Source organism: Scaptodrosophila lebanonensis, unplaced genomic scaffold (assembly GCF_003285725.1).
Source record: "Scaptodrosophila lebanonensis strain 11010-0011.00,11010-0021.00 unplaced genomic scaffold, SlebRS2 tig00000234-arrow-arrow-pilon, whole genome shotgun sequence".
Lineage (NCBI taxonomy): Eukaryota > Metazoa > Arthropoda > Insecta > Diptera > Drosophilidae > Scaptodrosophila > Scaptodrosophila lebanonensis.
In genome coordinates this window covers 157,485-170,045 of record NW_022060623.1, presented here as the reverse complement: position 1 = coordinate 170,045, position 12,561 = coordinate 157,485, and the positions used below count along the sequence as shown (strand labels likewise).

At 38.6% G+C, this 12,561-nt stretch overlaps 3 protein-coding genes and 1 long non-coding RNA gene across 4 annotated transcripts; 1 reads left to right on the top strand and 3 right to left on the bottom strand.

The window, feature by feature from the left end:
- Positions 1-320: 320 nt before the first annotated feature.
- Positions 321-1,053, bottom strand: LOC115630049 (thioredoxin, mitochondrial-like). Its single transcript, XM_030526680.1, has 2 exons — positions 773-1,053; positions 321-714 (listed from the first exon to the last, which is right to left on the bottom strand). The coding sequence occupies exons 1-2, from the start codon at positions 955-957 to the stop codon at positions 420-422; spliced, it is 480 nt and encodes a 159-aa protein (XP_030382540.1). The 5' UTR covers positions 958-1,053; the 3' UTR covers positions 321-419.
- Positions 1,054-5,789: 4,736 nt separating this feature from the next.
- Positions 5,790-6,435, bottom strand: LOC115630042 (thioredoxin, mitochondrial-like). Its single transcript, XM_030526675.1, has 2 exons — positions 6,242-6,435; positions 5,790-6,183 (listed from the first exon to the last, which is right to left on the bottom strand). Exons 1-2 carry the CDS (start codon positions 6,424-6,426, stop codon positions 5,889-5,891), a joined length of 480 nt encoding a protein of 159 aa, XP_030382535.1. The 5' UTR covers positions 6,427-6,435; the 3' UTR covers positions 5,790-5,888.
- Positions 6,436-10,460: 4,025 nt separating this feature from the next.
- Positions 10,461-11,208, bottom strand: LOC115630043 (thioredoxin, mitochondrial-like). The gene is made up of 2 exons (XM_030526676.1): positions 10,913-11,208; positions 10,461-10,854 (listed from the first exon to the last, which is right to left on the bottom strand). The coding sequence occupies exons 1-2, from the start codon at positions 11,137-11,139 to the stop codon at positions 10,560-10,562; spliced, it is 522 nt and encodes a 173-aa protein (XP_030382536.1). The 5' UTR covers positions 11,140-11,208; the 3' UTR covers positions 10,461-10,559.
- A 48-nt stretch (positions 11,209-11,256) lies between these two features.
- LOC115630044 lies at positions 11,257-11,694 on the top strand. Its single transcript, XR_003995979.1, has 2 exons — positions 11,257-11,403; positions 11,445-11,694. It is a non-coding gene; the product is annotated as an uncharacterized LOC115630044 (long non-coding RNA).
- Positions 11,695-12,561: the final 867 nt, after the last annotated feature.

The window sequence follows — 12,561 nt, the reverse complement described above, 5'->3', positions numbered from 1 at the left end:
ATTTCCATTAAGGCCATTAACAGGCAGATATAACGCTAAGGTGTTATAAATCACGAAATCGGCAGAGCCAGATTGGTGACGTCTTGTAATTGCAGTGTCGTTAACCACAATTGCAAGACGGCGGCAGTTTGGTAGATGCGTCGAACTTTCGTTCATCGGGCATCAACCAGTGAACGCAAATTCTACGTGTCGCTGCCAATAGTCCCCTACAGCGTGCATCGAGCCCTTTTGGTCGCAAGGTCCCGCAACTTACAAATTTTCTTGTAAGGGATCCTGGACAGCTGAGCATTACCTCAGCTGGAAAAATAACTTCTTTACAATTTAATGATAAATATACGCGTTTTCTAGTGTATTTTCAACCCATTGATATTTTTCCAACATGATTTTCATAGTCAAATGGGGTAGAAATGTCAGCCAATCTACGAGTACTCAGTGTCCTCATCGTCGTCTTCCTCCACGCGCCTTACCATCTTCCGACTCTTCACAGCTTGGTTAATCCAATCGCGGATGGCATCTGTAGTCTGCAGACCCTCCATGCGGTTAAGCACCTTTCCATTTTGCATGACCAGCAGGGATGGAACCGCACCTACTTTGTAGTACAAGGCCAGTTCGCTGTGCTCATCGATATCCACTTTGGCCAAACAGATCTCGCCGCCCTTCTCTCCCACAATATTTTCGAGCCGTGGGGCTAGCAGTTTGCAGGGCGCGCACCACCTAAAACAAATAGTGACCAAAAATGAATCGATTAACATCATCGGAATTGTCCACTTACCCGGCATGGAAGTCCACAATAACGGGCTTCTCGCTGTGCTTCACACGCATTTCAAAATCTTGGGCTGTGTCTACGTCAAAGATGGCACACATATTAACTGAGCGAACGTAGTGACGTACTCCCATTATAGAACGCATTGGCTTGATAAAACAAAACAATTTGGAACAATCGCGCAGTAGAGACATGTTGTTGCAAAAAGAACAAGATAGAACGCTACAGTCGAGCAAGCCCGACAGTAAAATAGCCTGTACTCTCCACAAAAAAAGAAAAATTAAAAAAAAAAAAATTAAATTATTAAAAAAAATTAATGAATTAATTAATTAAATTAAATTAGAATATATGTTTATGTTTAGTTTTAACAGCATACATTTACATCACGTACCTATGCGTGTTTATATGCGTGTATGTATGCAGCACAAAGTTGAACCAAAGCAGCAACAACAACAACAGCTGCGGGCAGCGATGCCGACAGAGGCAGCGCATGAGCAGCGATTTTACTTATGGCTATAACTTTCTTCAGAATTGACCTATCATGATGAAATTTGGCACACGGACACATTAGTACTAACTGGATGTACCTACCAAAATTGATTTCAAAATTCCGAGAATTACGGAAGTTATAAGAAAAAACACGAATTGCGGGGGAGTGGGGGGGTGCATCGAAAAAAAACTCAAACTCGTACTTTCTCGGTCTTAGGAGAATATGGAAACCAAGTTTGGTTATTCTAGCTCTTATACTTTCTGAGATCCTTGCGTTCATACGGACAGACGGACAGACGGACAGACGGACAGACAGACGGACAGACGGACGGACGGACAAGGCTATATCGACTCGGCTTCTCATCCTGATCAAGAATATATATACTTTGTGGGGTCTGCCACGCCTCCTTCTGTGTGTTACATACATGCGCACAAAACTAGTATAGCCTTTCACCCTTTGGGTACAGGCTATAAAAATGTGGAAAATTTTGTATGTACATCCAAAAAAGGTAAAAATATGTTTTGTGTTTTAATTTGTGTAACACAGTTGTGTTTCCTGAAAACTAACGAAAGTTACTGAAGTAATAAGAATCTTTTAAAATTGAAGCATAAAATTCAGGACATGCTCCGTTACAGCATCTGTTCACAAAAGTGAACAAGAGCTCAGAAATGAGCATAGGGTACAAGAGCAGCAGGTAGGCTTACAAAAACTCGGCCTAACAAGAGAGAATGCAGTACAGTACAGTCAAGTACCCAGTACCCAGGTAAACTTCCGACACTGAGGTATATGCGCCTCTAGCAGAAGCAAAAGGAAGAAGAAGAGCGAACTTGATGCTGCAGCTTGTGGGTGTAGAACCGTTCATACAGACGGACTGACGGACATGTCCAGATCGAAGTCTCTCGTCATCCTAATATACCCTTTTTACTCTACAGGTACAGGGTATACGTTTTCTTAGAATTGACCGATGAAGATGAAATTTAAAACAACAATATAATTTTATATAGATTATGCGTGAAAAGTTTGGTTAATTTAGCTTTCGGAATGTAGATATTATTGACAAAATAAACTTGTCCTTACAATTTTAACGTCAGGAAATTTGGATTGTTGCAGAGTGAACTTTTCTTTCAATTTCTTATAATCTGATAAATAATGCCTTAGATTCCAATTCAATTATAGGAACTACTGTTAATTCTGCTAATGCATCATCACACATTCCAGGCAGTGCACCTAAACTTTTCAATGGATAAAATAACAGCTAGACATTCTCGTTCTGTAACGCTATAATTGCGTTGTGTACGACTTTTTTTGATTTTTTTGACATAAATGCAGTTGCACAGCGCCTATTCCGAAGTTACTAGCATCACAGTGAAGATAAAAATTCTTGCCGAAATCTAGATTTTGCAACACAGGAGCCGTAAAGTCAAAATGGTTTTCACGTATTTCATGACAAACTTCTTATTTGACAACATTTCAGTGATGGGGCATGTCAAGTCTGCATAATTTGCTTGTTATTTCGAAGTGGTGGCCAATTTAAAATACACTCAATGCCACCGCTGCCAATAACGTAACCTAAGTATTTAACAATATTCACACAAAATTGACTTTTTTCAATATTTAGTGTTAAATTTGCATTACGCAATTGTTCTGCAAGACGAAGCAACACTGAAAGCTGGGAAGAAAAGTCTTCAGAAATAATACAAACGTTATCTAAGTAACCAAAAAACACAATGGAGAAGATCAGGGGGAATGATATCATCCATTAGACGACACATTGCAGACGGCGCATTGCAAAGGCCATATGGCATCACTTTGAATTGGTATAAAGGCCTACCAGAAACAGTGAATTCTATTAATGGCCTTAAATCGTCAGTTTATTTTTTCATCATGCCTAAATGCCCAAAGGAAAATGATCGCAACTTTCTCGAAATAGTTCTCAGGCGAGGGATTCAAAAAGATGTCATAATGGAGAATCTTCTACAAAAAGATTATCTTCTTGCAAGCCAGAGAGAATCGCAATCGCGTTCAAGAGTGTCGATTATCGACTCGCAGCGCTTGCTGAACAAAATTTAAGAACCTAGAGTATGGAACGTTTGTAGATACTTGAAGATCAAAATATTAGGAGTTTACAAGCTCGCGCTAAAGAGAAACGAAACAGAATTCAACGGCTAGAATTCGTAATCCCAAATCGTTGAACACCGTGACTTATATCGAGGACACAATATTTACCCATAGGAATTATTAATTTCACTAAGCCCTTCTGGACTGCAGCCACATGAATTTAAGTTCAAAATAAGAATTCCAACAATGCTATTGAAAAATTAAAACCATGCGATTATGTGCAATGGGATGAGGCTGCTTATTTAGGAAGGACAATTTAATTGTAGCGACCATTATCATCGGTCCAGAAGCTGGTCAACTGGCTCATATACCGAGGATACCGATGATCCCAACTGACAATCACATTGAAACTGCTTCAATTTCCGGCAAAAACATCTTTCGCGTTAACTATTAACAAGTCTCAAAGCCAAACGTTCGAATTTGTTGGAATCGACCTACGAAAGGTATTTTTTACTCATGGCCAACTCTATGTTGGCTTATCGCGGGTCGATGATCCTGAAAATCAATTTATTTTGCTGCCATAAAATAATATTACATCAAATATCATATATAGGGAAGCTCTAACTAATGATAAACAAAAAAAAATCAATAATATACTAATATTCAAACTATGTTTATGATTTTATTATTTTTTAGTACTCATATCACCAATAAGGGTGTATGTTATATGCAATGGCTTTAGGCCAATCTCAATTCTACCATTTCTTACGAAAGCACTTGAACACCTGATGTCGAAACAAATTAATAAATGTTGGAAAAATCACTCTTGAGCTACAAACAATCGGGCTTTGGAAATGATAGACATTGTGTTAAATCATAAATTAAATTCACTGAAGATATTCGAAAGGAAACGGACCACAGTATGGTAACTTTCTTATCAAAAAAATAAAACTAACTTTTACAGCGTACTCACATAAGGCACATTTGTACAAAATTTGGTGTCTCTAGCTCTTATAGCCTTTGAGATCCAGGTGTTCTTACGCACGGTCGGACGGACGGACAGACAGACAGACAGCCAGACAGCCAGATAGAAGTAGATCGACTCGTCTTGTCATGCTGATCAAGTCTATATTTACTTTGTGAGGTCTGTCACGCCTTCTTCTGCCCGTAACATTTTTCAGCTCGCGCAAATCTAATATACTTATGGACACTCCAAAGTGCAAATAGTGAAAGCCGCGGTTGCGATTTTCATATATACATGTTTTAATTAACAAACAAGGCCTGACATTAAACGTCCACTCCTGAACGCCTCCAGACTCCGACTAACCTAAAACTAAACCCAAACCACGTTTCTTACTTACAGTACTATAGAATTCAGTACATATCAACAACAACTACATGCACGCCTTATGGGTCTACAGCCATCCCGCATGTAATGACGCCCTGCGTGTCGCAGCATTTGTCTGTATGAAGAAGAAATTCCGATAGTATGTTTTTGATAGAAAAACAGCATATGCAAAACAGCATATGCAAACATTGTGATGTAAATTAAATCCACAAGACCATTACACAGCAGACCATTACAATTGCCAGTGTTTCTATTACTTTGCAGTCATTGGCATAATTCACATATCAAATTTGTTATTCTGGGAACACAAACACATAAACCAAAGTTTAGACTTAATCACACATATTTGTGTAGAAATTTCTGTATGCTCCGTATTACTGTTTGTTTTTGTTTACTTTTTCATTTGTCCACGATCTTTCAACAAAGGCCACGACCAGCTTTTGTTTTCTATTAGCAACAACCTCATCTAATCATTGTTACTAGCCTAAGTTTCTATTATAATGCACAGATGAATATTGCACATTGTATTACTAGCCTAAGTTTCTATTGCACACTTGAATATTGCACATTGTTTTACTAGCCTTAAGTTTTCATTGAATATTTATAGATCTAAGACTCCATATTTTGTTATTTTCTTATTATTCTAATATTGCACATTGTTATATTACGCTAAGACTAAACAGGAACACATGAAGTTAAATATTTAGTTATAATTAGTATATTGCAAGAAAAACGAGGTTAGAAGGGCGAGCAAAAATGTAAGCTAGCTCTCTTCTCCAGTGACCACAGCAGCGAATAGACGTGTGAGTATCAGCCGCAAAGCCTTACACGATCAAATAAAATCCATGTAAGTCCATGCAGATATAACGCTAAGGTGTTATAAACGTGACGTCTTGTAATTGCAGTGTCGTTAACCACAATTGCAAGACGGCGGCAGTTTGGTAGATGCGTCGAACTTTCGTTCATCGGGCATCAACCAGTGAACGCAAATTCTACGTGTCGCTGCCAATAGTCCCCTACAGCGTGCATCGAGCCCTTTTGGTCGCAAGGTCTCGCAACTTACAAATTTTCTTGTAAGGGATCCTGGACAGCTGAGCATTACCTCAGCTGGAAAAATAACTTCTTTACAATTTAATGATAAATATACGCGTTTTCTAGTGTATTTTCAACCCATTGATATTTTTCCAACATGATTTTCATAGTCAAATGTGGTAGAAATGTCAGCCAATCTACGAGTACTCAGTGTCCTCATCGTCGTCTTCCTCCACGCGCCTTATCTTCTTCCGACTCTTCACAGCTTGGTTAATCCAATCGCGGATGGCATCTGTAGTCTGCAGACCCTCCATGCGGTTAAGCACCTTTCCATTTTGCATGACCAGCAGGGATGGAACCGCACCTACTTTGTAGTACAAGGCCAGTTCGCTGTGCTCATCGATATCCACTTTGGCCAAACAGATCTCGCCGCCCTTCTCTCCCACAATATTTTCGAGCCGTGGGGCTAGCAGTTTGCAGGGCGCGCACCACCTAAAACAAATAGTGACCAAAAATGAATCGATTAACATCATCGGAATTGGGCACTTACCCGGCATGGAAGTCCACAATAACGGGCTTCTCGCTGCGCTTCACACGCATTTCAAAATCTTGGGCTGTGTCTACGTCAAAGATGGCACACATATTAACTGAGCGAACGTAGTGACGTACTCCCATTATAGAACGCATCGGCTTGATAAAACAAAACAATTTGGAACAATCGCGCAGTAGAGACATGTGGTTGCAAAAAGAAAAATGTGGAAAATTTTGTATGTACATCCAAAAAAGGTAAAAATATGTTTTGTGTTTTAATTTGTGTAATACAGTTGTTACAGCATCTGTTCACAAAAGTGAACAAGAGCTCAGAAATGAGCATAGGGTACAAGAGCAGCAGGTAGGCTTACAAAAACTCGGCCTAACAAGAGAGAATGCAGTACAGTACAGTCAAGGTAAACTTCCGACACTGTGGTATATGCGCCTCTAGCAGAAGCAAAAGGAAGAAGAAGAGCGAACTTGATGCTGCAGCTTGTGGGTGTAGTACCGTTCATACAGACGGACTGACGGACATGTCCAGATCGAAGTCTCTCGTCATCCTAATATACCCTTTTTACTCTACAGGTACAGGGTATACGTTTTCTTAGAATTGACCGATGAAGATGAAATTTAAAACAACAATATAATTTTATATAGATTATGCGTGAAAAGTTGGTTAATTTAGCTTTCGGAAATGTAGATATTATTGACAAAATAAACTTGTCCTTACAATTTTAACGTCAGGAAATTTGGATTGTTGCAGAGTGAACTTTTCTTTCAATTTCTTATAATCTGATAAATAATGCCTTAGATTCCAATTCAATTATAGGAACTACTGTTAATTCTGCTAATGCATCATCACACATTCCAGGCAGTGCACCTAAACTTTTCAATGGATAAAATAACAGCTAGACATTCTCGTTCTGTAACGCTATAATTGCGTTGTGTACGACTTTTTTTGATTTTTTTGACATAAATGCAGTTGCACAGCGCCTATTCCGAAGTTACTAGCATCACAGTGAAGATAAAAATTCTTGCCGAAATCTAGATTTTGCAACACAGGAGCCGTAAAGTCAAAATGGTTTTCACGTATTTCATGACAAACTTCTTATTTGACAACATTTCAGTGATGGGGCATGTCAAGTCTGCATAATTTGCTTGTTATTTCGAAGTGGTGGCCAATTTAAAATACACTCAATGCCACCGCTGCCAATAACGTAACCTAAGTATTTAACAATATTCACACAAAATTGACTTTTTTCAATATTTAGTGTTAAATTTGCATTACGCAATTGTTCTGCAAGACGAAGCAACACTGAAAGCTGGGAAGAAAAGTCTTCAGAAATAATACAAACGTTATCTAAGTAACCAAAAAACACAATGGAGAAGATCAGGGGGAATGATATCATCCATTAGACGACACATTGCAGACGGCGCATTGCAAAGGCCATATGGCATCACTTTGAATTGGTATAAAGGCCTACCAGAAACAGTGAATTCTATTAATGGCCTTAAATCGTCAGTTTATTTTTTCATCATGCCTAAATGCCCAAAGGAAAATGATCGCAACTTTCTCGAAATAGTTCTCAGGCGAGGGATTCAAAAAGATGTCATAATGGAGAATCTTCTACAAAAAGATTATCTTCTTGCAAGCCAGAGAGAATCGCAATCGCGTTCAAGAGTGTCGATTATCGACTCGCAGCGCTTGCTGAACAAAATTTAAGAACCTAGAGTATGGAACGTTTGTAGATACTTGAAGATCAAAATATTAGGAGTTTACAAGCTCGCGCTAAAGAGAAACGAAACAGAATTCAACGGCTAGAATTCGTAATCCCAAATCGTTGAACACCGTGACTTATATCGAGGACACAATATTTACCCATAGGAATTATTAATTTCACTAAGCCCTTCTGGACTGCAGCCACATGAATTTAAGTTCAAAATAAGAATTCCAACAATGCTATTGAAAAATTAAAACCATGCGATTATGTGCAATGGGATGAGGCTGCTTATTTAGGAAGGACAATTTAATTGTAGCGACCATTATCATCGGTCCAGAAGCTGGTCAACTGGCTCATATACCGAGGATACCGATGATCCCAACTGACAATCACATTGAAACTGCTTCAATTTCCGGCAAAAACATCTTTCGCGTTAACTATTAACAAGTCTCAAAGCCAAACGTTCGAATTTGTTGGAATCGACCTACGAAAGGTATTTTTTACTCATGGCCAACTCTATGTTGGCTTATCGCGGGTTGATGATCCTGAAAATCAATTTATTTTGCTGCCATAAAATAATATTACATCAAATATCATATATAGGGAAGCTCTAACTAATGATGAACAAAAAAAAATCAATAATATACTAATATTCAAACTATGTTTATGATTTTATTATTTTTTAGTAACTCATATCACCAATAAGGGTGTATGTTATATGCAATGGCTTTAGGCCAATCTCAATTCTACCATTTCTTACGAAAGCACTTGAACACCTGATGTCGAAACAAATTAATAAATGTTGGAAAAATCACTCTTGAGCTACAAACAATCGGGCTTTAGAAATGATAGACATTGTGTTAAATCATAAATTAAATTCACTGAAGATATTCGAAAGGAAACGGACCACAGTATGGTAACTTTCTTATCAAAAAAATAAAACTAACTTTTACAGCGTACTCACATAAGGCACATTTGTACAAAATTTGGTGTCTCTAGCTCTTATAGCCTTTGAGATCCAGGTGTTCTTACGCACGGTCGGACGGACGGACAGACAGACAGACAGCCAGACAGCCAGATAGAAGTAGATCGACTCGTCTTGTCATGCTGATCAAGTCTATATTTACTTTGTGAGGTCTGTCACGCCTTCTTCTGCCCGTAACATTTTTCAGCTCGCGCAAACCTAATATACTTATGGACACTCCAAAGTGCAAATAGTGAAAGCCGCGGTTGCGATTTTCATATATACATGTTTTAATTAACAAACAAGGCCTGACATTAAACGTCCACTCCTGAACGCCTCCAGACTCCGACTAACCTAAAACTAAACCCAAACCACGTTTCTTACTTACAGTACTATAGAATTCAGTACATATCAACAACAACTACATGCACGCCTTATGGGTCTACAGCCATCCCGCATGTAATGACGCCCTGCGTGTCGCAGCATTTGTCTGTATGAAGAAGAAATTCCGATAGTATGTTTTTGATAGAAAAACAGCATATGCAAAACAGCATATGCAAACATTGTGATGTAAATTAAATCCACAAGACCATTACACAGCAGACCATTACAATTGCCAGTGTTTCTATTACTTTGCAGTCATTGGCATAATTCACATATCAAAAATGTTATTCTGGGAACACAAACACATAAACCAAAGTTTAGACTTAATCACACATATTTGTGTAGAAATTTCTGTATGCTCCGTATTACTGTTTGTTTTTGTTTACTTTTTCATTTGTCCACGATCTTTCAACAAAGGCCACGACCAGCTTTTGTTTTCTATTAGCAACAACCTCATCTAATCATTGTTACTAGCCTAAGTTTCTATTATAATGCACAGATGAATATTGCACATTGTATTACTAGCCTAAGTTTCTATTGCACACTTGAATATTGCACATTGTTTTACTAGCCTTAAGTTTTCATTGAATATTTATAGATCTAAGACTCCATATTTTGTTATTTTCTTATTATTCTAATATTACACATTGTTATATTACGCTAAGACTAAACAGGAACACATGAAGTTAAATATTTAGTTATAATTAGTATATTGCAAGAAAAACGAGGTTAGAAGGGCGAGCAAAAATGTAAGCTAGCTCTCTTCTCCAGTGACCACAGCAGCGAATAGACGTGTGAGTATCAGCCGCAAAGCCTTACACGATCAAATAAAATCCATGTAAGTCCCCCATTTCCATTAAGGCCATTAACAGGCAGATATAACGCTAAGGTGTTATAAACCACGAAATCGGCAGAGCCAGATTGGTGACGTCTTGTAATTGCAGTGTCGTTAACCACAATTGCAAGACGGCGGCAGTTTGGTAGATGCGTCGAACTTTCGTTCATCGGGCATCAACCAGTGAACGCAAATTCTACGTGTCGCTGCCAATAGTCCCCTACAGCGTGCATCGAGCCCTTTTGGTCGCAAGGTCTCGCAACTTACAAATGTTCTTGTAAGGGATCCTGGACAGCTGAGCATTACCTCAGCTGGAAAAATAACTTCTTTACAATTTAATGATAAATATACGCGTTTTCTAGTGTATTTTCAACCCATTGATATTTTTCCAACATGATTTTCATAGTCAAATGTGGTAGAAATGTCAGCCAATCTACGAGTACTCAGTGTCCTCATCGTCGTCTTCCTCCACGCGCCTTATCTTCTTCCGACTCTTCACAGCTTGGTTAATCCAATCGCGGATGGCATCTGTAGTCTGCAGACCCTCCATGCGGTTAAGCACCTTTCCATTTTGCATGACCAGCAGGGATGGAACCGCACCTACTTTGTAGTACAAGGCCAGTTCGCTGTGCTCATCGATATCCACTTTGGCCAAACAGATCTCGCCGCCCTTCTCTCCCACAATATTTTCGAGCCGTGGGGCTAGCAGTTTGCAGGGCGCGCACCACCTAAAACAAATAGTGACCAAAAATGAATCGATTAACATCATCGGAATTGGGCACTTACCCGGCATGGAAGTCCACAATAACGGGCTTCTCGCTGCGCTTCACACGCATTTCAAAATCTTGGGCTGTGTCTACGTCAAAGATGGCACACATATTAACTGAGCGAACGTAGTGACGTACTCCCATTATAGAACGCATCGGCTTGATAAAACAAAACAATTTGGAACAATCGCGCAGTAGAGACATGTTGTTGCAAAAAGAAAAATGTGGAAAATTTTGTATGTACATCCAAAAAAGGTAAAAATATGTTTTGTGTTTTAATTTGTGTAACACAGTTGTGTTTCCTGAAAACTAACGAAAGTTTCTGAAGTAATAAGAATCTTTTAAAATTGAAGCATAAAATTCAGGACATGCTCCGTTACAGCATCTGTTCACAAAAGTGAACAAGAGCTCAGAAATGAGCATAGGGTACAAGAGCAGCAGGTAGGCTTACAAAAACTCGGCCTAACAAGAGAGAATGCAGTACAGTACAGTCAAGTACCCAGTACCCAGGTAAACTTCCGACACTGAGGTATATGCGCCTCTAGCAGAAGCAAAAGGAAGAAGAGCGAACTTGATGCTGCAGCTTGTGGGTGTAGTACCGTTCATACAGACGGACTGACGGACATGTCCAGATCGAAGTCTCTCATCATCCTAATATACCCTTTTTACTCTACAGGTACAGGGTATACGTTTTCTTAGAATTGACCGATGAAGATGAAATTTAAAACAACAATATAATTTTATATAGATTATGCGTGGTTAATTTAGCTTTCGAAATGTAGATATTATTGACAAAATAAACTTGTCCTTACAATTTTAACGTCAGGAAATTTGGATTGTTGCAGAGTGAACTTTTCTTTCAATTTCTTATAATCTGATAAATAATGCCTTAGATTCCAATTCAATTATAGGAACTACTGTTAATTCTGCTAATGCATCATCACACATTCCAGGCAGTGCACCTAAACTTTTCAATGGATAAAATAACAGCTAGACATTCTCGTTCTGTAACGCTATAATTGCGTTGTGTACGACTTTTTTTGATTTTTTTGACATAAATGCAGTTGCACAGCGCCTATTCCGAAGTTACTAGCATCACAGTGAAGATAAAAATTCTTGCCGAAATCTAGATTTTGCAACACAGGAGCCGTAAAGTCAAAATGGTTTTCACGTATTTCATGACAAACTTCTTATTTGACAACATTTCAGTGATGGGGCATGTCAAGTCTGCATAATTTGCTTGTTATTTCGAAGTGGTGGCCAATTTAAAATACACTCAATGCCACCGCTGCCAATAACGTAACCTAAGTATTTAACAATATTCACACAAAATTGACTTTTTTCAATATTTAGTGTTAAATTTGCATTACGCAATTGTTCTGCAAGACGAAGCAACACTGAAAGCTGGGAAGAAAAGTCTTCAGAAATAATACAAACGTTATCTAAGTAACCAAAAACACAATGGAGAAGATCAGGGGGAATGATATCATCCATTAGACGACACATTGCAGACGGCGCATTGCAAAGGCCATATGGCATCACTTTGAATTGGTATAAAGGCCTACCAGAAACAGTGAATTCTATTAATGGCCTTAAATCGTCAGTTTATTTTTTCATCATGCCTAAATGCCCAAAGGAAAATGATCGCAACTTTCTCGAAATAGTTCT